Genomic DNA, 26,558 nt, shown 5'->3' on the forward strand with positions numbered 1-26,558 from the left:
CTGCATGACCTCTGAGCAGCTGTTAGATAAAGCTGATTTTAAATGAGGAATGGGCCTGTAATATTGGCTTCTTTCACTAGATGGCAGCAGTAACTTATAAAAGTGGAGAAAAATGTTAACATACGGTTTAGCAGAGTGGTTTTTCCATTTAAATATTCAAATTCACTACATAATTCAACAGTAGTGTGTGTGCAAATGTGTGAAGTTTTTGTGTATAACAGAGAAAAATAAAGTGCTCAGATGTGTTTCTTTTTCACTGCTTTGACAAACATCTAGAAAGAAATGGAGACACACTGAAGATGATGCAGCACAGAAGTTAATGTCAATATAAGGAATGTTCAGCATGTTTGTTAAAATACAAGTGTATTAAGATAAATTATGACAAAAGTTATCCCCTACATGTAGCATCTTATGAGTTATTGCGAGTGTGTGTGTATAGTAGTGTGGCTAAATAGTTTGTGTGCGCATCAGTGAATGCGCATCATGAGCCACGGGAAGTATCCGGTGCGCTGCATGCCGAAGGTGCTAATGAAGAAGTTGAGGCCTGTGGTGACGAAGACTATGATGGTTGTTACGTTGTTCAGGTAGTCCAGACGCTTCTGCAGAGCCGAGTTGTTCAGGTCTCGACGGCCTACGACACACACACAAACACATAAACACAACAGAGAAAGAGAGGGTTCAGACTACACCAGCTGAGAGAGTTTGTCCAGGATGTGCTTCATTTTTATTAACTTCAAATATTCGTGCATAAAATAAAGGGGGAAAGTTACTTATCTTGCATGCATGGACACTTTTGCACACCTCAGTTTGTAATAATAGACTCATTTCATGCCCATTTGGTTACTTTGCATTTTCACTCCAGTGAATAGTCGTAGAAACGCAATAATCAGATTTCTGTTAAATCACTACCTTTATTCAGCTTTCTGGAGGAGAGCATGTACACACATATGCACTCTGGTTTTCATCTGATATTGAAACTAAAAATCATTTACTATGTCAAACATGTTTTCAAGTAACTAAAAAAAAAACAAATCAGGTTTTATAAGTTTACCGGTTACCAAACAAGGGGGAAAACATGTAAAATATATAGAAAAGAACCCTACAAATTATGAAAAACATGCACACACATTACTGCAGCAAATGAAATAATGCATATTTACATCACAGTTGGTTAAAGTGAAAATATTTTAGTTGGATTACAACGTGAAACACTTTTTAAAGTCGGGATGAGAAATAGGATGTGATGCTTGAACATGTGTGAATTGTTTGTCTCGGAATCCATCGTTTCTTGATCCATGTGTCATGTCAGCATGTGAATACGTTTGTGTGTGTTTGCGTCAGAAGTGGAGTCGAGCCAACAGCCAGCGGAAGAAGCCGGTCCTCTTGGATCCGAAGAAGCTGACGAAGAAGTTGATCACCGTGGTGGCGAAGATGACGCCGGTCGCCACGTTGTTCAGGTAGTCGAGTCGTTTCTGATTGGACACCACGTTCAGGTCCCTGCGGGCTACAACACACACACACACGTGCACGCAGACAGACACACAAACACACAATTTCAAACATTTCAAACACACCCATCCACAAACACACATACAGATGATGCAGGCATTCTCACGTATGCTCACAATTATCCCACGCAAACGGTAACACAAGCAGCAGCACAGCTCAGGTACACAGCCCTCCACCCTCCGTCTAGTTTATACTGATTGAAGAGCTCAGTATTCGTACAACTGCCACTTTAAAGCCAACATCTAGCGGTCACTAAGGTTTAGCATCTTAGAGACAGTGGAAATTTTGTTGAAAGTAGATAATTCTACTGTCAAAGTGTACATAGGACACATTTTGGCCCAGTAGGTTTCCCCTTTGTGTTGGTAATCACAATAAAACTAGGAGCTGTCACTCAGGTGTTGTACCAGTTGAGTTTTTGACCTTTTGGGGATTTATGGACAATTGGTATGGGTTTGTAATAGGAGAAGACCATGTAAGGGTGAGCAATAAATCTTCTAACTCAGAAGCAGAACTCAGTGCATAGTGCTACAGTGTGCAGGTCAGCTACAGGCCTGTCTTTGCCCTTCAGTCACTTTAAAGGCCCCATACGGTGAAAATCCATTTACATTGTGTTTTATGGTTGGAAGGTGAAGTAAAAGCTGCTGCCTTCCCCCCCTCCAACAACAGTTCTAGTCTCCCAGCTTGAAAGCTCAATCACAAAGGCAGGCAGCGTCTTCATCCTGAAGGGGGCTGACATGGCAGAAACCCAACAGCCTGTTTGAAACGTCCCTAAAACTAGACGTTATACAGTCATGGTGAAATCTTGGCAGTATTTTGAGCTGAAAAACTGAACTACTATGTGGACATGTGAGGCTTTGATTACTTGTTGAAAGGGAACACAATATGGGACCTTTAAGTTTAGGCTTAGCCACTTTGCTAATTCACGTTTCTGTCAGTGCACTGCTGTGGGAAGTCAAGGATGGTAGAGCGTTATAGGTGGATTTCACAAAACTTCCATCAGGATTACATCACTTCGCCAATAAAATATGTGAATGAAAGTTCTTCTAACAGTCTGTAGAGCCATGAACACAAACTGCACATTGACCTACAACAAGCTACCTGACTGTTAAAACCACCATAAAGAGGCTAAAACATACCGGACATGCCTACTTGGATGGAAACCTTTTTCCAAGATCAGGCTTTTCTCCCTCAATCTAATTTATAAAAGAAATTTGTTTCATAGGCTATTCAGAGACAAATCAGCCTGTCCTCCATTTTGCCTCTGGGGTAAAAGGTCAACTAATTTGATTTTTTTGCTTCTACATCAGCGGGAACAGCACTTTGCTTGATGCAGAGCGAAACTGTTGTTGCAAGCCACTGAAAATCATGTGTTTGAGAGCAGTGCTGTTGCATTAAGTTTGAAAGAGCCATTAGTGGGTTTATAAGTAAAGAATAGTAAACTTGACTATTACTATTTGTAGGTGACTACCAGCACCTACAAAAGCTCACAAGTTTATAGAAAGCATGGTGGGCTTACAGGCGTTATGCTAAGCTAAGTTAGCCAGTGTTAGCTTCAGACTGACACACTGTCAGTTAGCGTCCACGTTTAGTTCTTATGCAGAACGAGGTTCAGTGTAAATGCGTGGATGCTTACATGCATAACTCCTCAGTTCCACATAGCTTTGTTTGATCTTCTGTAATATTTTGACTATGCCCCCTGCTGTTCAACACATGAACAACAGATTTTATTAGTTTTTGCCATCCAGTTTTGTGAAATATGCACATGGAGCATTGATGTAACAGAAACAGGACCAACAACACGTAACAAGAATTAGAGAGGAGGTTAGCCTGCCAGTTGTGAAGCAAGATTTGCTATATATCTTGTTAAAACATGTATGAGCCACTAAAGCACTGTGTACATTACACAGCTAGCATGTGTTAAGCTCACTTTTTTAAATTATGCATTTACAGTAAAGCAACTGAACAGCCTGTTTGCCTGTTGGCTAGTTTATGTCTTCAAATTCAAGGCACACAGAGTGGTCTGTCCAAAATACACCGCAAAAGTGCACATTTTTTTTACGTGCTTGAGGCAAATTCTGGCCGCAAACACATCGGACATCATAGTTAGCAATGAATGGAGTTCTGGTTGACTTACATAGGTACACAGAGCTATGTGGAAATGAGCCCTAAAGGCATGTCTTGGTACAGAAATAAACAATAGTTTGTTCAGTATTTGTGTATGAATGTATAAAGATCAAAGCTGCCATGTGTGGAATTTTAATCATTTGTAGTTTGGCGCCATCTAATGGTCTAATCAAGAATTACACTGTGGAAAACTGCATTGTATGGAGCTTTTCACGTAAAATGCCATTAATTAAATACGTTTATGTTGAACGTACATACACATGTCTACTAAGTGTGTCTCATAGATAGAAGCGCTGGAAAAGCCATCGCAGTAAACAGCTGCGTTGTGTGCCGAAGGCAGATTTGATGATGTTGACGATGAGCGTGAGGAAGATGATGCCGGTGATGAGATTGTTGAGGCAGTTTAACCACCGACGACAGGAGGGGAGGAGGGTCAGCTCACAACGGGCTGCACACATGTACACACACACACACACACACACACACATAGAAACACACACATGGATATTTCATTCATACGTTACACACACAGATGACCAGAACACAAGCACACAGACAGAAAAATAGAGACAGACACACACATCTAGTTGGTCCCTTCCACTCATGCTGAATAAGATCAAAGCACTGTGGTAGGTTAGTACAGTCAGTGAGTAGAACAGTGAGTTACACAGATGTGTGTGTTTGTGTGACCAGAGTCGGATCATTTCCATTCGGACCCACGTAAGAGAATCATTTCCTACATCAGAGAGTCAGAAATGCATCCTGGCAAAAAGGCCGGTGCGTTCCATCCCAAAGACGGAGATGAAGATGTTGGTGACGAAGATGAGGAAGATGATGATGGTTGTCATGTTGTTCAGGCTGTCCAGACGCTTCTGGTTGACCTCTTCGGTAATGTCTCGCCGGGCTGCAACACACATGTGCAAATACATACAAAAAAATAACGACAAAACAAGAACAAGAAACTACACAAAAGAAAAGCAGAGAAACATTCAGTATTTTTCTACTTTGTGCTGTAATGGGAATACATTCGGTGGCTTGTAGACTTTATATCTAAAACCACAGGATTCCTGCACTAATCAGATTTTCACAACAAAACAACGTGTCAGTGAATTAATACGTTAATATGAGTGGTTAAAACATGGAAGATGGATTTATGAAGCAGAAGGACCTTTAATTTGACTTATTTTGTAAAGCTCACCGATTATGATGATCAGGACTCCAGCTACTATCTGAAGAGCCAGGGAGAAGGAAATGAGCGTCAGAACAGCAGCGTAGTACCTGAGAATCAGAAGAAAAGTAGAATAAATGATACATTCAACAAGTATGGCTTCAGACAGCAGTAAAGGTGATCATACAGGACGCAGCAAAACCAAATGAAACTCAGTTACAACAAATGTTTATAATTTCTGCTTTCTCTCTTCTGTAAATTCTGTCCTGTAGAACTTTGCAGACATGGAAAATGTTCCTCCTCGTCATACCTGTATCCAGCTCCCTGTTCGATGACAGTCTTCATGTGTGTGATGTTTGCCAGGAACAGAGCGATGTCCAGCATACCTTCAGCTGCTGTCTTCTTGGTGGCATAAAGGTTCATGTTCAGGTTAGAGGTTGCACCTCCCTGAGAAAGAATTCAGATTCAGGTGGTCAACCTTTGGATCATATTTTATGCTTTTACCTTAATGCTAAAGGCAAGTGGGACCAACTAAAAATATGCAGTTAGAAAACCAAAATAATATCTTCTTAAGGTCTTTCTAGAACGACATTTATGCCTCACGTGATACAGCTGACATTTTCCTCTCATCAGTTACCAAAAACAACTACATTTTGTTTCGCTATAACCTTTAAGAGCAATTTTACATCCATCCATCCATTATCTATACACCGCTTAATCCTCACTAGGGTCGCAGGGGGCTGGACTCTATCCCAGCTGACTGAGGGTGAAGGCAGGAGACACCCTGGACAGGTCACCAGTCTATCACAGGGCTACACTTAGAGACAGACAACCAAGCACACTCACATTCACACCTACGGACAATTTAGAATCACCAATTAACCTCAACATGTTTTTGGACTGTGTGGGAGGAAGCTGGAGAACCTGGAGAGAACCCACGCTGCACGGAGAGAACATGCAAACTCCACGCAGAAAGAACCCGGTGCCCCCATCAGGACACGAACTGGCGACCTTCTTGCTGCGAGGCAACAGTGCTACCAACTGCGCCACCTTGCTGCCCTAACTAAAACCCAACATGACAAATTTATATATGAGGTACCAGCACCACAACAACACACAAACAACGCAGCATAAACTCCATGTTACAGCTAATACAGTAAAACTCCTCATCTGGGCCTGATTTTAGCTGTCACTGAAATGTGAAATTCCATATTGTACCCCTTTATGACAAGTTAATCTAAGTCTGATATGTGCACAGAATGTACCGTGCAGATCATCTCTGGTTTTAGTGCTGTTCCAAACGGGCTGTTTCAATATCTGTAGCTGTAAATCCAGCTGAGCTGCTGTGTAGAAGCCAAACCAAACCTCTCAAAATTACCAGTAGGTGCTTCTTTACTTTTCTTTTTGTGTTTGTTTAATCCTGAGATGATGAAATATCAAGATAATTAAATCACGATCTGCAACCGCACCTATTTTGGCCTAAAGCCTGCCAAGATCTCCTCTCAGGAATTACTGCCACCTCTGAGACCAGAAATATAACCAGTACTGCAGCTGCAGATAATGAATCTCCACTTTATTTAAAAGAGCAACAGAGAAAATACTGGAGAGAGAAAGAAAAGATGGAATGACAACAAACGTGGGATGGAGAAATAACAGTGAGGAAGAAAAAATATGGAAAAGAGGAAGGCGGATGGAAAATATGAAAGAAAAGAAAATGTTCTGTGGGAAAAGCTGGCAAGTTTTCAAGTATGAAGTACTATGAAGTAAGAAATATTGATGATATTTATTGTTTTTAAAAAACAACTCATATTAATGTACTTTTTCTGTACATTTAAAAGCAGGAAAACAACAGTAAAATCCACTCAATTACAGACAGTAAATAAAACTGTATTAAATACATCCTATAAGAGTAAAACTAGTTAAACTGATAAAAGTTACAAATTCAGTATCTAAAAGCGCAACCAATACTGGTGAGGTTTAGAAAACTATATTTAAAGAATCCAATAAATTGAATTTTTAAAAGATTAATTTTAGGAAGAAACTGACCAGCAGAGGGCAGCAAAGACTGCAGATATGGAAACCGTGTAATGCCAAAAAAAACAAAGTACGATTTTTTTTGCATTTTAATATTAATTCTGTATCATTTGATTCATGATATTCTATATTTACAACCAAATCAAAGCCACAAAGGTCAGAAAGTTGAGTTAATCTGACAGTTTTTTGTGATATATTAAACGACAAAATCAAACAAACTCCCCATTTTAACTGTTTTTTCATCACATCAGTCTCTCTGCTGGATTCCAGATGAGCAGAAATAGAAATTCTTATTTTAGACTTGTCAAAAAGATTCACTTTGTGGTTGATTTCAGAAACTGAAATTGTGTGTCTGTAAATGTGTGTGTGCTCATGCATGTGTCTGTTTGTGTGTTAAAGCAAATATTTCCATCTCCTCTGGACAATCATTTGATAGCAGGAAATAACTGTGAACAGAAGAAAATGGGTGTCTGTACATATGTGTGTGTGTGTGTGTGTGTGCATGTGCAGGGAGATGACAGGGAAAAGAAAACATTAAACATCATTGCATAAGGCCTTATTGTATGACTCATGGCACATGTCAGGGACTAAAACTTTCGAGATCTAATTATCATCCTGTTACGGCGCTCTGGCTGCAGATGCACATATTGGATTACTTAAGACTGAGCTATAGATTAAAGCATTCTGTCCACAAATGGATCGTTTTTCCTCGGGCTGTGTCAGTGAAACTGGAATCTGTCTGTTTTTCTTTCGCCTGCACAGAACAGAGATGTACTTAAGGAAGACATATATCACATACATGAAGTCAATCATGTGCACACACAAGGGACGTACTATTCTTTACGACCTCATTGTGCTGTAATGTGCTCTGCAGCTCCAAAATAAACAGACCGTTGACAATGTACATGTACAGTAATTGTTTGACCCTGCAGCCTCCCAGTGCGTCTGCTTTTACATTTTATATTCCGTGAAGTCCCTTGTACTTGCATCTTCCTGCGCCATTGTTACTCCACATACATAAAAATAAATCACTTTAAACCACAAACAGTAAACTCTGACACTTTCTGGTTTTGGGTCAGTAACTGTAATGATTAATGGAGTCACAAACCAACATGTTTTCATGAACAGTTTCTCAAATCAAAGGGCTGAAATGTGATTTATTTATTGTGATGGCAAAGTATGATCTTATCATTTTATAGGCCAATGCTTTCCATGGTATAAATATTGTCACATGGTAATGGTAAAGTCTTAGACATGGCGCCATAATACCGACAGGCTAAATGTCACAATAAAAAAATGACAACGTGAATTTATAAGGCAGCATATCAGCAGGACTTTAAAGAAGCTTCATGTCATTAAAGGTCCAGTGTGCATAATACGGTGACATCTCGTGGTGACATTAAGAACTGCAACCTTTTTTAGAGCAATGATGGCCGCGAAAAACTTTCTCTTTATCTGTAAAGGGCTCATTTAAAGGTAGTGAAAACACAAAAAATTGCATTTTCTGCATTTTATTTCCACATAAATGCAAATATTCTATTTGATTTCTGCACACAAGTCCCCTAAAATGTTACACACTGAACATTTAAAGCCACTATGCATTAATAATTTCAAACATTATGGCTTTACTAGGGGTAGTATCAGGCATCACTGCACCACTGAACCACTTTTACCTTGAATTATTACATTTGTCTACAAATACAAACCTAAAAGAGCAACTTTACTGGCTGACCTACGCTTCTACAATCACAGCCAATCACAAGCTGTGTGTAGTGACTGAGAGAATACAATACAAGGGCTATAAATGAGTTCCCTCCAGGGAGTGTCTGCACTCATCCCTAAACTTCTTTTATATTCCTTTTGTTAGCATTCATACTTGCGCTCTGACATCTGCTTTTCACTGCAATTACACCAACAAAACGCTGGTTCGCAGTTTGGAGTTTTTTTTCTTGCACTTCAAACAACGGCTGCTGATACGAAGCAGGTCGTCTTGGACTTGGAGCTAATAAATGTTGAACAACGGTTGACGGCTCTGCAGAAAAGAAGGAAGACATTGGAACTAATTGAGTCTAAACACGGCCTGGTTTGCTTTGAAAATGAGAAAACGGCACATGGCTGCATTGACAGAATATTGGCTCTTGCATTATGAGAGTGGGCCAGATTATTACAGCCTGTTACATTGAGTTTCCCTGCAGCATTATCTTTGCATAAATCAGGCTGTGTTCGCATGGCATGTTAGCTCCAAGCAGACCAGTTGCAGGTGTTGCCTTCTGCATTGTTGATATGTCTTTAAGGTATGAACCACGTTTTAGAGAGTAGAACTCCTCCAGTTGAAGTGGTTTGGGTCTAAGATGATAAATAAAGATAAGATAAATAAATTGTGACCGTAGCCGTTGACAGTGTTGTTTTTTATAAATGACAAAGTCCTCACGAGACATTAACTAGACTTTAACTCTGGAGAACACTTATTTAAAGCATGGTCATGATAACTTAATAAAACTCAACCACTTGGTCAACTCTGCAGCCATAACAACAGACCTTTAAAAAAGCTGGTAAGTTCTGGATGGATCTAACCAGACCAGTCATCTCTTCATGATCATATAACAGTACTGGCCTTCTTCCAATGGCTACCTGTCTGTTTCAGAGATGATTTTTAGATTTTATAGTTTGTTTTATAGCTTTTAAATGACTTTTTAGTACCTTATTTAGCAGGACTCTTGCACCATCACTAACACCGAGATCAACAAACCAGATGCTCGTGGATGATCTGAGATCACGAAAGAGAAATACAGGCGAGCAGGCCTTTAAAGTAGCTGCTCCTAATCTTTAACACAGTCTACTTTTCCATGTTAGAACTACTCAGACCGCTGAAGACCAATGTTTTCTTGTTCATAGTTGGAGCTTGACATCCTAACACCCCCTCTTTTTGTGTTGTAACTTCTTACTTTGTTGTCTTTTATTTAGATTTGTCTACTAGTCATTGTATTTGACTGGGTTCTGTGACGTGCTGTTTTAGTTGGTTCAACTCTTGTTGCTTTCAAATTTGACTTATGAACCAAAATGTGTATAACTTTCCAAATACCAATAGTAGGTGTTGAAGAAAGCAGCAACTTCTCTCCTTCAGGTAACTTATTTCTTCATCAAACCTTAAATAAATCTGCAAAGATGGTCTTTCAAATTCATTCTTCCCTTCCTTGCTCAAGTCTATGTAACAGGTCAAACCTGCCTTTCAGAGTGTTTGCAGTTCATCTCTCTATTTTTTCATTGTGCACACATGGAATCCCTTAAGCGCTTATGGACGGGAGATTCATGCACATTGTGACAGTATGGAGGATGTAAACACCGCCTTCCTGAGGGCTGACATCATGTACTTTGGTGTCCTCCACACGCTCTGACAACTGTTTTACCACAAAAGCAGCTCGGTCGATGTGTTTACATCCACTTCTCTCCCTTTCACTCAGGAGTTCTGGCATTCTTCCCTCTGTGCGGGTTGCCAGGTGCTTTTGCTAACAAATACTTTTCACTGACACTGTTCATGTGAGATCTGTTGCTTGTCATAACTATGATGCAATTTCTGGATCAAGCTGTTGAAGCTGACATTTTCAGATGTTGCTTTAAAAGTCCGCTTCGCACACAAATCAAAACAAACCACCCTTTATACCCAACAGGAAAGGTCTGTTTTTTTTTCTTCCTCTGGGACTTCAGTGTAATCTGCACCTTGCAGTTTATCCAGATGTTTACTAATCCCACGGTATAAATCCAAATCTAATTAAACACCTTTCTGTGGTGGACGGTTTACCTGTCCCGATGCTGTGAATCCCATCAAACCAGCACACGTCATGTATTTTTTTGTGCTGGAAATCTTGATTTCATCCCCCCATAAAGCTGGTGTTACAGTACAGTTTGATCCAGACCGGGTAAATCTCCCAGAAACTATTCAGCAATTCCCAGAACTGTAAGACTGTCAGAGCACATGTGAAGAAATGTACCGTGACTTTTTGTATGTGTATGTGAGAGAGAAAGAAAAGGAAGAATGAAAAGAGGAATAAAAAAAACAGAAGAGGGTAGTGTTGGTGGGGGGGGGGAGGAGAACGAAAGACAGCGTTAGAAATAGAGAGAAAAAGTATGTATGTATACTGGCATCTTTCCATCGTTTCTCCTTTGGGGACTCGTGGTCACACTTTATCAACATCAGCCTTGGGAACGCCGCCAAAACACACACTCGCGCGCACACACACACACACACACACACCACAACCAAAACACTGGAATGGTCGACACAGTTTTTACGGGCCATGTGCGTTCACTTAGTGTAATGTCTCTCTAAATGTACTGACTGTGCTTTTATCGCGCTTAATCTGCACTTATCTTGATTTATTCAAATATGGTCGTAAATTATGATTTTAGCCTTTGTTTCATCGGGGACGTTAGGGGGTTGAGATAGGTCATTATTTACAGCAGCATTCTGAAGAATTAGTGGCAGCAGGTCAGCAGGTTAACGCACATTTACCCTCCGAAGCTGTGAGTTACAACCAGTCGCCGTCAGAGCTGCTCCATCATTGAGGGTCCGGGGTGACTGCCTGACTCAACAGCAACTCCATCTTTGAGGTTGAGGAATGGGAAAATGCTTCCTCCATGTTATATTACTTAGTTTTTTTTAGGAGGCACTGCTAAAAAAGAATTAAACTATTAGGTTTTTATATCTTTTCACTCTAATACATCCTACTGAGAAAGATGAAAACACCTGCAGTTGGTCAGTCCTGACCCGGGACTTGCAGAGCATTTATTGATGTGCATATGCATCATGAGATGGATGGTGAGAGTCAAGAATTCACTTCAGCCTTATGGATGGAATGTGACCTACTATTGAGAAAGGATTTTCATCATGCAAGCTTCTCAAAAAAGCATCTGTCATGTCAGAATCCCTGCAGAAAAACATATGAGAAAGGTGTGCATACTGAGAACTGACATAGTTTTAGGCACTTTAGATGTTTTATAAATCACCCAGCACCATCCGGCATCAGGCTGTTGCTGTTATAAGAGTAAAGGATGGTTACACCGAATGTTGAGTTTTTACTGTTTACTGCACTCTGTGTGGAGCTGATTAAAAAATAAAAACTGTTCTTAAAATTGTCTTTGAAAGTATGCCATTTAGCTAGAAACCTTTGCACAAACTTCAAGGTGCAATCAAAAAATTCCATGACAGCGCCTATAGAAAGCAATTTGCTTCACGCTCCCAGTGCTCCTGCCACATTTGAAACACTCCCTAGAAGTCACGTTCTGACCGCTTGCAGGTGCGCATTTGCGATTTCACTGTGGAGCTCAAACAGAAAGCAAACATTAAATTCTGTGTCAAAGTGAGGCAACTTTCATGTCAAGGATCAACCCTGATTAGAGTTTGGGTCCATGGCCATGATACAGAGACCAGCACAGCAGTCTAATACTTCAGAGCATGGAGATTATCAAGGATTTTTGTAACATCTTGATGTGTCTAAGATGAAACTGTCGGCACAAATGACCCGAACTTGAACGTACACCCTTGTGCTAACACCTGGCTGCTCACAGTGCAGTGAAAACGCACAACTTTTCTGGCAAAACCAACACAAATATCATTCTTCATCCACCCTTCTCTTGATTTCCTTCTCTTTCCCAAAATTAAAGTTGTGCATTGCAAGTGGGGCTTGACACACATAGCATAAAACAAGACTTGCAGGTTGGGTTTTAAGTGTGGCAGGAACACTACTTCAGGAAGGCCCAGCATTTAAATATGTGGTTTTTGCTTTTTTACTGACTCAGAACTTCTTGATTACACCTTTTATGATATCACTGAAACATATAAAATAATGACCTTAATGTGTTGATATATGCTACTAGTCACATTAGTACCACACATATCACTTTTGTTGTCGCTAATAATCCAATCAACATATACAGATCACTTCCAGCCATCCTAGGGGCTCTATGAGGCTGCATTTAGGCACCTTGCAGTTTATTTTTAATTTGTCATTGTGGGCAATGACAAGCCTGATGTATAACAGCTATAACACTTACCATGTTCTCCATCCTGGTTTGTGTTAACATGCTAACATCTGCTGATTAGCACATCACATAAAGTACATTTTAAGCTGCTGGGAATGTCTTTTGCTGTGCAGGTGTTGGGTCATAAATTTCCGTAATGGAGAAAATTAAATTTGGATTTGCTGTACGCACAAGAGACCACCAAAGTTTTTACACCACATCCTGAGAGAGACATCAATGTATGGACCAAATGTGAAGGCAGTAGTTTAAACATGTCACTTTAAGCCCAGATCGTCAACCTCAGGATCACTAAAGTCAGCAGGTGTGTGTGTTCGGTGCCAAGTCATCTTGCAGTTGCCAACACATTTTAAGTTACCTGCTCATGACAATTGAAGAAAAGTCTGGGAAACATCAAAGTCATAATTCATCCTTAAACTGATATAAATATCCTTATCGAAGTTAATTCGTCCAATAGCTGCTTGGACATTTCAGCAAAACCCTGAAAAAGTCAGATCCATGGTGTTTCATAAGAAAGGTCAGGGGTCAACCAAATCTTTAGGATTTAATATTTTAAACATGAATGTCTGTATGAAAAATCAAGACAATCCATCCAGTTTATGCTTCAGTCTCAACCAAAGTGGCTCAGTGTCGCCAACTAGCTTTGCTCAAAATACAAGAACAGTATACAGCATCTTAGGCTAACAGTTCAATATATTAATAATCATAACATTCTTGTGGATAACACAGCTCCTTACATGGCACTGCAGGTAAACTGCGCTTCTGTACACAGAAGGCTTCTTTTCCCCCCGACTGGCTTTTATGGATTGTATTTATATAGTCAACTTTTCCTAGAAATGCAGAGTCCTTGTAAAACTGCCATTCCTGAAATTCACTGATCCCCCACTGTGGGCTCAGTGCCATATCACACAATGTACACAACGCACACCCGAACACACCTACCCCAACAACACGCAAATACTCATAGCGGCTGTGTGTCTGGATGAGTCGCATACGAAAATATGTTGCTCCATGTGTGTGTTGGTGTTGATCCAATAATATAGACCAAAACATGTTTGCACAATGGCACATCATTACACTTCTTACCACACACACACACACACACACACAAACACACACTCACACACACACACACACACACACACACACACACACATTAGACCACATGGGAGGGCCCCCCTCAACTTCACAGGAAGTGCTCCTCCCCTGGACTCTGATTGGTCACTATAATAGCCAATGGGAAGGGAAGCCCAACTAGGAGTGGAGCTCTGGTTTTCTTTTAGTATCTTATTTTTACTGTCTGTCTGTCCGTCTTTCTGCCTCCCTGTCTGTCTGTCTGTCTCAATGCTACTGTATTTGACTCTCTCCCCCCTCCTGCATTTTTCCGAGGCGCTCTCTGCCTAAAGGCATCATCTTTCTGTTTGGTTTTTATGTAACTACCATTTAGGGTGAGGGAGTAGAGGAAGAAAGGAGAAAAACAGATGAATAGGAACAGATAGTGACACAGAGAGGAAGAGTCAAAGGGATGAAGGCAGGCAGCAGAGAGGCAGTGACAAAGACATGAGTTGTGCTCTCTCTTGCTGACTTAATGGCAGCAGGCCAGCGTGTGCAGTTACTGCTTCCTCCAATAATTTGGGCTGTAAACTTGTCTTTTTTCTGCAAAACTAGGAACAGGATGCAGAGAAAACTTGTCACATGAAACTTATCATTTAGTAACATCTATGGTTCATTTTAAGGAGTGTTGTTTTTTAAAAGTCTGCTGTTCAAGCTCCATGAGTAGACTAGATGCCACATTTATAAAGATATAAAGTAATATATAATAATAATACAATAAAGTTCTATTCTATTCTATTCTATTCTATTCTATTCTATATGATTTCCAGATATCAAACCCCATCTTTTGTATGATGTGCCCTTTTGTTTTTAGAAACAGCATTTGTATTTGGATTCTCAGCTACTAATAGCAGAGTTTCTACTTACATAAACCAAATAATTTTGAAGAAACAAAGCAAATATGTGATGTAGGAGACCTGTTGGTGGGAAACATCGCTGGCTGTCTTCTTTATTCTTCTTTATTTTTTAAAAAAAGCAATGGTGCTAAATGAGGATTAACCTTTGCAGCCCACAGCTTGTTTGGTTTCACTAAAACGTACCCTGCATTCCAGATCACATACTTCTTCGTTTTTCTTTCAGTACATATTGCAGCTGCCTATGCAAAGTACGTACTGTTAGTTGTCTTGTGCATACAATTTGGTCATGGTATCTTGTTATAACATTGCACCTTAAACTTTGACTGTTTTGCTCATATATCTGCAATTGGCTGAGTGAAATATGTGTAAACTTAGTGTATACACCATGATGTATGTTCCTCTGCACACAGTCAAAATGGTCAGAAAAGACCAGATATGGGAGGACATCATTGTATTTTTGGCCCACTGCATTTACCATAGTTTGCATTGGGATGTTATAAATCTTCTTCTGGCATGCTATATATACATATATATATAATATGATAATATGTGTAATGGAACCATCCATACATCAGTTACTCATCTTTTTCTGTTGCATTTCTGACAGGATAGATGGTGTTGGTTTGTTTGCTGGCCCCCAGTGTTACTTGAATTGAACTTTTGACATCCATCCATTATCTACAAACTGCTTCATCCTCTGTAGGGTTGCAGCAGGGCTGGAGTCTATCTCAGCTGACTTAGGGTGAAGGCAGGCGACACCTGGACATGTCACCAGTCTATCACAGGGCCATACAGAGAGACAGACAGCAAAGCAACAATCACCAATTAACCTTAGCATGTCTTTGGACTGTGGGAGGAAGCCGGAGCACCTGGTGAGAACCCACACAAGCAGCAGAGAGAACATCTTATTACCTTGCTTTTTGAACCCAGGACCTTCCTGCAGTAAGGTATCAGTGCTAACCACCACACTACCGTGACACTCTAACTCTTGACCTGCACCTACTATCAGCAATAACAGGTGTCACCAGTAAACCAAAGCAGAAATCTCAAAGACAATAACTTTAAAACTGCACTAATCAATACTTTTACATGAAGCATGGGCCAGTTGACTATGTGTAACCTCAAAGGTGTCACCACTAAGAAACCTAGCCCTGTCTTTCCATTCATAGTTTTGGTGTTAAAGACCACAGTGATGCTGCTTTTAGAGTCTTACTTCTCCTATAACACTGTTTCCAGCCTCTGCAGGGAATCTGTTTTCAGTGAAAAAGGTCTAAAACCCACTGTGCACCACCTGCCCAGCACCACACGGCAGGTAACAACAAGCCTGGTGGAGCATTTAGCACCGTAAAGAGACTGTTTCCTTGGTTCAGATCAAAGACAAAATACCAAGGAGAGGCAGAAACACATTCCCAGACAAGTACACATGTTGCTACTGAATGGAGAAACACAAAATTGCTTCTTGATAAAATGTTTGACATAGTTTTAGAATATCACAACATATCTGTGTTGTCAGTGTAAGAACACCAGTGGAAAACATCTCTGCTTTTAAAACCAAAAAAATCAGCAAGGGGTCAGTTGACCGCTGAGTGTCAGTCAAACATCACCTTTTGACATCTTCTGGGTTTGTTTCTTTTGGGGGAGCATGTGAAGAGTTTCGTTTCTGGCTCATTTGTTTGTCTGTTTATGTGTGTCCTGGGGAGAGGTGCGCTGATGGATATGTCAATGAACAGAGTAATGTTCAGAGGCGAACAAACGGAGGATGAAATTCACTGACACATGCGTAGAACCGGGAGAATTCTAAACATGAAACAGCTGAACTCTGACAGCAAAAAAGACAGCGAGGAGCCTGTTATGTCCACACATAGAAAACACCCTTAACATCCCACTCACACACATGCAGTTGCAAGTTTGCAGCTTACGAGCAATTGACCTCTGACCCTTGCCCCACGGTGCAACTACCGTCCTCCTGACTGGTGTGTAATTAGCAAAACTGCCACAAGAAAACAACCCTAATCTGGTTCGTGTGTGTGTGAGTTTTAAAGAAACTTCACATTATATAATGTGAAGATGATCCTGGTCTTTACATTTGGTGGGAAATCTCCCAAGCACACCAATAAATGAGTAAATTCCAAATGCTGATACACGACTCCCTAATGAATCTGTTCCCTGTTGTGTCATTTATGGCACAACTGAGTCAACCCACATGTCTTCTAAACACAGCGGATATAACCTTTTTGATCCTTTCCTCCATGTTGTTTTCTTCTTCTTTATTATCACATAAATCTATTTCCTCCTGCCTCTACTTGGTACATTTTTTGCCTGAACAGAAAGTTACAAATACTGTAAATCCATGTTAGTAGAAACCTGTGCGTTTGACAAAAACTACGATTATCGGTTGATGTTAGCTGTTGCTGTCTGCTGATTCTCCTCTCCTGCTTGTGCCATCATCTTCCTATTATCCTACAGGTTACACAGCAAGCAGGACGCCTCTGTAATTGCTGGACAGGATGTAAACAGAAGTCCATGAATGTAAACGTGGGTTGTGATTACGTTTCGGACCTTGACAGTGAGGACATTTGTCACTTGGTTCTCACTTCTTCAAATGGTTGTTTTGAGAGACTTGTGGGATTCAAATTCAGGGTCAGGGTCAGTGGAGCTGTGATGTTAAAGGTTGCCGTTACCGGGGAAAAGTGGTATGTCAATGAGTTTTCTCACAAGCATGGAAGCTTACGTGAATCTATATGTGTGTGGGAACCTGATTCATGTTTTGTAGCATGTTTGGGTCAAATTTATGACCCAGGAAGGTGAGAAAATCCTACTGGGTGACTAATCTGGGGGACTATTGCTTCATACAAAAAGCACACCATCATCTCCAGAACAGTATTACTCAATGAAGACATTGAAGGAAAGTGACAAATTCTCTCAAGTGCTACCACAGTTTTGAGGTATTTCACATTATGAGAATAAAGTTTGTCAGCTGTAAAGTAGCAGACTTTATAATCAGTTTACTAGCTATGTTAGTCAGAGCTGTGTCTGTGTGCTTGACACAAAGTCAGACATGTTTCTGGTTGATGCTAGATGCAACCAAGTTTTCCCCTTTTCTATCTGTGTGACTTTTTTTTAATGGGGTGAGTTCGAGCCAGGAACCTCAGAAACTCAGCTTTTTGCAGATGATGTGGTTCTGTTGGCTTCATCAGACTGAATATGAAGTGTTGGGGATAAGACTCAGCACCTTTAAGTCTACAGCCATGTTCCTCTGCTGGAAACTGGTGGATTGGATGGGTATGAGTTGATGGCCCAAGCAAAGGCGTTTCAGTATCTCAGGATCTTGTTCAGGGGTGATGGGGAAATGCAGCTTCAGATGGAGAGAGGAATTAGTGCAGCATCAGCTGTGATGTGGGCGTTATGTGGGCATAACCTCACCTGTGGCTATCAGCAGTGGGTAGTGACAGAAAGACTGAGAGCACAGAAACTGTAGGATGGCTCAGCTAAGTCTCAGAGGCATGATGAAGAGCTCGGACATTCAGAGGGAGCTCGGAGTAGAGTTGCTACTTGGAAAGGAGTCAACTGATTTGGTTTGGACATCATATGAGGACGCCACCTAGGTGGAGGTTTTCTAGGCACATCCAACTGTGAGGAGACACTAAGGTAGATACAGAACTCACTGAAGGGATTGCATATCTCACCTGGACTGAGAACACCTTGGGATCACCCAGGAGGAGTTAAAAAAATGCTACTGGTAAAAGGTACGACTGGAATGCAAGGCTTAGCCTGCTGCTACTGAGACCCAAGCCCAGATAATACGATTGCTACTTTAGAAACTACATACAACAAAGACACAAATATGTGCTCCATTTATAAAATGTGATGATTCATTTGATATTTATCCTTTTAGCTTGTAGGACTGGGACAGTGACTACATAGGTTCCGTTCCACATAGCCAGCCTTTATGACCTGCCTGCTTTCACTATCATTCAGTGGAAAAACACTCTGGTTTGCGTGTATTGCTTTAACCCAACCACAACTGTCTTGGGCGGCACTAAGCCCACAGGGGTCCCTACTAAATAGTGTCAGATGGGAAACTGCTGAGGCAGAGCATGCATTGAAAATGTAACTTATTTCATTATGGTGGGTTAACATGCAGGAACGTCCCAGTCAGACAGCAAATGTTGTCAACATATTCTTTGTAGATCTTCACAATCCATCATCGAAAGGTTCCAGGCAGGCCCGCCTTAATGTACTTTCCATGTCCAGTGTATAGGTTGCTAACTCAAGAAGCTGCTTTTTCCTGTAGTGAAGGGGGATTTTAAAAAATGATGACATGCTTTTTGTGGAAGGGAAGTGACGTATGCAAAAGACATAGAAGCAACAAATAAATCATCAACTCGCAGAACTTCTGTGACCCCTGATCTTTCACCCTCGGTAGTGAGACACTCGCCAACATTCAGGGCAAACACACAGTGAGAGAAAACAATGTTAAACTATGATTTAACGTGACGCATACGGGCACAGAGTAAAAGTATGCCCGGTATGCGTCAGCTGGAGTTAGAGGCAAACACAAGAAAGCCCTCAGAGGACTCCCTGGCAACCACAGCACCACATTCAAAGTGCTACATTTGACCACTTGAATGCGCATTTGTGCATCTGGGCCTCCATCTGCCATCTGGGAATAGGAGAGAAAGACTGGCACTCATCTAATATCAGTTGACTCACTGCATTCCTGACCATAACCACATGGAGCCATGGAGTTTCCCGTATCAGTGACTTAGCCAGGTGGTCCCTCAAGTCCTGCAGGGGCATCCTGGGGCAACCCCGACTCGGAGAAATTACATGTAATCTAAATCGCAACAGCAGATTATATATTTCATTATTAAAAAACTGTTGACATATTGACATTTCTGCACCAATACATTTAATCTTGCAGTACAATTTTCACTTATACTCACAACAGCATTGTTCAGCTTTTTGTGGTTCTCAAAGCACTTGTTTAAGTTTTTGGAAACACTGTGGTCTGATTTCATACAACACAAATCCACACTGACTTGCCACAAAATGTGTTAATTCACATTTAACCAAAAACCCTGATCGTTTGATTAAGTTTGCCAAAGTGCTTTCTGTTGCCTAACCCTAACCACAGGATCTGGATGGGATCCCCAATCTGGGGTGCGACATCCCGCTGACTCCAATTAACGTCATAAATAATAAGACGATTCATTGGCGGATTCGAGAAATTTAGGAAAAATTATGGTTTGACTTTTCAGGCATTTAAAGGATAATTGAGTCTTGCTCTTGCAGAAACAATAACATAATTGTGTTGCAGCAATATCAATAAAAAGAAGTTTTATAGGGGAGGAAACATAAGCGGTCAGATACTCGTACATGTTTTGAACAAACATCCAGCTGCACCGAATTTAGGGCTTTAAGGGAGTAAAGAAAGTCAAGTGTGCTTGTCACATCCAACACACTGATTTAGATAATCTGGCTAACGTGGTGACTTTTTTTTACAGCCTGTCTGGCTGATTGTGTTTTCTTGCCTAGTCAAACTTTGATGTCATAATAACCAATAAAATTATAAGAAATCCTTATTGCCCATTAAGGAAAAATGATTTAATTAAAGTACCCTTCACAGCTCATTGTCAAAAGACGATACAACACGTTTAAGAAGCAGCTGCCGACATGTATATCATTTCGACAACAACTTCAGGTGCAGGTCTGTAGTGGTGTGTGCGTGAAAAAGAGTCCATAAACACCTGGTTTTCCTCTGATGTCAGTCAAGCTGCATGACAGCATTGCATAAGAGGCTGACGTATTTCGCTTTCTGTTATAGGATCATCTGGTATGCTAACACCCTTGAAGAAATGTGTGCCAGATGTGTGTGTACGTGGGTACGGCTATGTAGCACATGCCAGTAGTTTGTGCACCCGAAGTGTATTCTCAAACACACTACATGCTGCCATGGCAACGTTGCAAACACAACACATAAACAGTAATGTCTGTAAACTGCCTTCACCGAAGTGAGGTTCGGTGTTGAAGAGCAGGAACGACAGGTATGTTGAGCCAGAGGTACCTCGGTGTTGCACAACAACAAGGAAACCTCTTCAATGTAACACTAGAACATTTCCAAAGGGCCAGGTTATAATGACAAAAGAACTGCACAAATAGCTGTTGTGTATGACCTTCAGCTGCACCTTTACACACTTACAAACAAATTAAAAAAATGAAAAAAAATAAAACTGTAATTTTACTGTATTAAAATACAGAAAACTACCAATAAAGCCACAAAACCAGACTGTCAACTTACATTTCAATTGCTTTTCTTTCTTGCAAAAACTTTGATAAATCAGACTTTTAAAAAACTAAAAAGACTGTTAAAAGTTTCATTTATTGTAATTATACTAATAGAATCTTTTAATCAGTCAAATGAACAGAAAAGCATCCACTGGTTCTGTAATTTCACATTGATTTGTTTGTTAAATGAGAGATATTTTGCACATTTAAATACATTTTCCAAACAACAATGTTCAATGAATGTGTTTTTGTCTCTGTATAAAACGCTAATCTGTCAAAACACTGTTTGTAATCATATAATCATCATACAATCAAATGAACTGTCTTTACCATCACATATATATGTTATTGTTACAGGTTGTGGGTAAGTTTATTGTTATTTACACATGTTAATATAATTCATTAAACATTAAAGAGCCCAAATAATTGCACATGATCCCAAAATATATTTTATGTACAAGAAATTGCTATATTTTTATGAGATGGTTGTCTTTCATTATATAATATACAGTTTAATGTAGTTCAGTTATTTAGCAGACAAGCAGCAGCTGCTTTATATAATAAAGGTCACATGTGGTTAAGTACTTTATTCTACCATGTTCTGCATTTTATTTTATTTACTCCATATTTAAAAAATGTGTCTCAATCTTGATTTGATGCTTCCTAAGAAACTCATGCAACAAATCTCCAGGAAGACTAACAGAAGGCACTCTTCCTTGTTAATTGTCAAGTCAGGAGGAATCAGGAATCATATTTCTTGTTTAGCACTTTCTACATGAGAGAGAGAAACTGGCTGATTTACATGATGGGGATTTTCTTCTTTTCCCCGAAAGGAATCAGATCTCCACCATGGAACTGTGTAAACAGAGTTTGGCCCCTGCAACATGAGTAATGCTGCATAGCGCACGCACACACACACACACTAAATCACAAACCCTGCAATTACTGTAGGAAATACACAGGTACTTTGCACAATGGCATGTAAAAAGACCTCAATCCACTGCAGTGTGATTTGTGGAGCTGTAAAAATATACTACTCATTGTTGAGTGTTTGCTTGAAGTTATTATTAGTCCACGGGGAAGGCATGTTTGAAAAGTGGACCGACCGATGTCAAAGCGTCTTTGTGAGAACGAAGACGGCAGCAATAGCTGGAATTCCTCGTCTATCTCTGCAGTGTTTCAGTCGTCATAAAAGGTGCAGCAGACACTCTGACACAGAATGTCACTAACACTGGAAAGAACTTCTGTTTCTGCTGAGAAATTATAATTTTAAGATGATAAAAGAAAGTCAATAATCAATTCATGGAGCTGATAAATTGTTATACTACATGCCACCATCTTTCAGGAGGTCGAAGGTCAACAGTAAGTTGCGCAAAAGCCCCTCAGGGAGCAGATGTTTGCTCCAATGGGAGTTGGTTTCAGAGCCTCTGATTGAAGGAATGTTGTCTCTACACACTGCGTCACCCTGCTGCTACAACGTGCCGCTCATTTAACAGTGAGATGCTCCATAAAACAATGTTTAGACTGTGAGAAGTTTCCCAGAAAAAAATTATAGGAATTTGCTGAGAAACAGCCATCATTTATTGTGAAACTAAATTTTCGCAGAATTATACACAGCAATGCTGCCGTACTGGATTCTACCATCTTTACAAAGAGGTTGTGTTCAAATGCAAATGACCGTGAGGTTAAAAGTGCAGCAGAATCTACTTTTTTTTTTTGTATGTGTGTGAGGCACTAATGCTGGCAGGAGTGAACTGATACAGGTGAATTTTCAAAGAACAGGGTTTGTATTTAAAGAATAAAGATGCAATAATGTGACATCTCCTTTCCATTCAGTGCTATTGAAGCTTGACCTACGCACAAAATGTTTGTCTGCTGTTTTGGTACGATGTGCAACTGGCTCTGACAGATTCACAGGTCAGCTTTGTTCAACTTTAACCTTGTATTTCTTGCTTGCGATTGCTCTGATCAATATTTAAGATGCCGCATGACGGCATTTTACAACTTTAATCAACACACAATAGTGTTCTGACAACAACAGTGCAAACACAAAACTGCCAGCTCCATGATGAATGTAACAAATCAGGAATGATAATCTGAACCAAAACAAAAGTAATAGAAAATAATATAATCTAAAGAAACTAACAAACTCTCTGATCTAGAAACCCCACTAATTCCTCTCATATTGTTTCCAGTCTGACTGTCGACTTCCTGTATTTAGCAGCTCTGCTTTAAGGGCTGCATCTGTTACTCAGGCCTGACAAGGGATGCTTTTCATTATTCTAACTTATCCTTCCTCTCTCCTCCTTCATCCATCCATGCAGTTTCTTCTGCTTATCCAGAGTCAGCAGGTTGGGCAGGACATTGCAGACTGCACACTCCCCAACTTTCCAGTTCCTCCCTGGGATCCCAAGGTGTTCCCAGCCCAGATAAGATATATAATCCCTGCAGTGAGTTGTGGGTCTACCTCAAGGTCTCCTCCCAGTTGTACGTGCCTGGAAAACTTCCAGAGGAAGACACCCAGGAGGCATTCCTGATCAGTTGCACGAACCACCTCAACTGGCTCCTTTCCACGTGAAGGAGACTCTATTTCGAGCTCCCTCTGAATGCCTGAGCTCCTCACCTCATCGCTCAAGCTGAGCCAAGCCACCCTACAGAAGAAACTCATTTTGATCATTGCGGCCCACGACCTTGTTCTTTTGATCACCACCGAGAGCTCATGACCATAGGTTAGTGCTAGAACATTGAACGAATGTTAAATCAAGAGCTTTGCCTTCCGGTTCAGCTCCTTCCTCACCACAACAGTCTGGTACAACACCTACCTTACTGCTGATGCTTCACTAATCTGTCTGTCCATCTCATGCGCCATTTTCCCATCACTTGTGAATAAGATCCAGAGATACCCAAGCTTCCTTTCTTTAAGCCAAACAAGTTTACTCAATGCTGATTAAGCCTATCAGTGGCAGGTAAATCTCTGTGTGTTACGAGGTACACCAAACTTTTAAATCTGGTTTCTGTGGCGACATGTTGGAGCTGGGTCTTGGTGTGTTTTGCGTCAACCAGCAATGATTGCTTCGCCAGAGCAAAAGAAGGAAGCAGTCGTGGTGACAAAGAAGGAGAACGCTACAGCAGCTAGTAGTATGGTGGAACCTATGGCAGAATGTCCAAAGATGCGTTCAAGGAAAGTGTCCGAAAGTTGGTGTTTAGAGGTAGGATTGCATTTTCAAAAGAAAGAGATCAACAATGAGGTCTTCATCTTAATATCAGCATTATTTGTGTTATTTCTATCATTGCCAGAAGGAGGAGTCAAAAGTTCTGCACCGCAAGTTTAAGGAAATACAAAAAAAGTGATACAAATAGAAACAGAAAATAATGTACATCAATACTAAATACACTCAGAATAATGTATGAAAAAAGCTGCTTCATTAACTGTCAGATTGTAAAAAGACACATTATAATTATCTAAAGAAAAATACTGTCCTAATATTATTTGTAATAACAGATAAGATGACCGTCACAACCCTGAAAGGAAAAGAAAATTGAGTCATTAACCCTTATTCACACAGAAACAGTATAACATGGGGCCTTGTGTGATCTGTTGAGTTTTCTCCTCTGATGGATTTGAGCTTACTCGTTCTCCATGCTGTCTAGCCACATGAGCCTCCTGAATTTGCACCCAAAACAGCATCCAAACTTTCAATTTTGAATGCCAATCTTCAAAGTTCTCAACTGGAAAACAGGAAGAAGAAGAAGAAAGTCACAGAGAAAGCAAAAATCAACCCCAAACCACAGAGATGCTGATTCACACAAGATTAAAACCACCCCGGCCCTTTTTTTGTTCTGCAAAAATATATGGTAGGTAATTTGACAGATTCACACGGGAATAAAATTACAAATTACTAGAGGTCTCCAGGTAACACTAGTCCCATATGAACAGGGCTAAAGAGATTGATTTCCTCTCATTTAGCTGCAAAAACTAAATGTGGCCTCACTAAACTAGCAGCAGGAAATCAGAATGCCCATTACTTGCATGTAGGGAGAAGAAAACATAGCTTTATCCTGCAGTTGACACCTTGAAGGACAGACTGCTCCGGATATTAAATAACTAGTAGGGAATGCAATCGCTTCCCTCCAAAATCCACAGCGTGCTCACGTCTGCGTGTGTGGTGGAGTGTGGGCACGAGTACAAAAATCATTAAAGTATCAAAAACAGCAACAAACTTGTTAAATAGCTTAAACCTATGAGTCATCTAAGCCTCAGAGAAGAGCAACAAAACTGCGATTACACAACAAGTCTTAGCAGAGTTTGTGGTTTTCGAGCAATTATAATTCATCAACCCAAAAAAGGCAATTTGCCACCATTTAATCTTGACTTACGGTTACACTCTAGCGCTTGTATCCAAAACAAACAAGACAAAAGGAGCATGGGAGGAGCGCACTAACGCAGGACGTGCACGTGAGTGTACACAGTCCGTAAACAGCCGTACAGTACGTGTGGATGTATTTTGGAATTGTGCCTCAGGGCCTAAGGTGTGGTGTGAACAGGTGTGAGGGAAAAAAAAGGAAAGCTGCTGAGATGGAAGACCGACACCGCAGTGTTTTCTTTAGTCGTGTCACTCTTTCTGAGAAAACATGTGTTGAGTTTAAACCTCCCTCAGGCCGACAAGATCCCAGGCCTCGGCCATGTGTGACATCGCAGGACATTCCTCCCGGCAACTTCCTGGCTTTTATGACTCGGCCTTCATCACCGTTCACGACACACACTTCCTTCCTCCGTGTTTGTGTATATGTGGGTATTCCCACTTCCTGATTTCCACGAATGCCGCTGTTTTGTACCGAGGTTGCTTCCCAGTACATTTAAAGAGCCAGAAGAAGACAATGCCTAGAGCTAAAAATGTGTATCAGAAACACCCAAAAACCAAAACACAGAAGAGACACTCTGCAAGTCTATGTGTCTTTAAAGGCCTTTTATAAACCAAGAAGAAACAGCAGAGCAGTAACCATGAAGGAAATTATGATTTCATTCTGTTTTTGTTTTACTAAAAGTAGCACCTTGTTAATGTCAGTGTAATCACGAGAGTACTGCAGTCAGTTGTATAATACCTTTTTTGGCTCTGGAAGAGTCAGAGGAAATTACTCACACTGTAAGAAATCTCAGCTTGGTTTTGGAGGTAAAAAACAGAAAAAAAACATCCCCACAAACCTGGAGTGTGAAGAATGACTTTTACTGAGCTGGAAGACAAACACGAAGAAGACATTATTGAGTTATCTGAAGTATAGGATCCATTTGCATTTCTGAAAGTCACTTTATCTCATCATATTTAATACTGTCATTGTTTTAGAAACCTGTTGGAGCAGAGGTTAACACGAGGAGTTTGAAGCTGCAGATTAGTTCAGAGTCTTTCTAAGTGGATTTTGAACGTTTTCTC

General features: G+C 40.5%; 1 protein-coding gene across 1 annotated transcript; it reads right to left on the reverse strand.

Annotated features, from left to right (window-relative positions):
- Window positions 1–467: 467 nt before the first annotated feature.
- On the reverse strand, window positions 468–19,641 carry LOC103374561 (ninjurin-2-like). Its single transcript, XM_008304666.1, has 4 exons — window positions 19,555–19,641; window positions 5,112–5,248; window positions 4,832–4,911; window positions 468–631 (listed from the first exon to the last, which is right to left on the reverse strand). Exons 1-4 carry the CDS (start codon window positions 19,639–19,641, stop codon window positions 468–470), a joined length of 468 nt encoding a protein of 155 aa, XP_008302888.1.
- Window positions 19,642–26,558: the final 6,917 nt, after the last annotated feature.

Source organism: Stegastes partitus, unplaced genomic scaffold (genome assembly GCF_000690725.1).
Source record: "Stegastes partitus isolate 25-593 unplaced genomic scaffold, Stegastes_partitus-1.0.2 Scaffold2283, whole genome shotgun sequence".
Lineage (NCBI taxonomy): Eukaryota > Metazoa > Chordata > Actinopteri > Pomacentridae > Stegastes > Stegastes partitus.

Excerpts from the sequence above, each read along its gene's own strand:
- LOC103374561 (XM_008304666.1), bottom strand. The coding sequence starts at position 19,641 with ATGCCCCTGCAGGACTTGAGGGACCACCTGGCTAAGTCACTGATACGG. Across the intron at positions 4,912-5,111 it reads GAACAGGGAGCTGGATACAG|GTACTACGCTGCTGTTCTGA; the intron begins GTATGACGAGGA and ends TCTGATTCTCAG. Across the intron at positions 632-4,831 it reads AGTCCTGATCATCATAATCG|GCCGTCGAGACCTGAACAAC; the intron begins GTGAGCTTTACA and ends TGTGTGTCGTAG.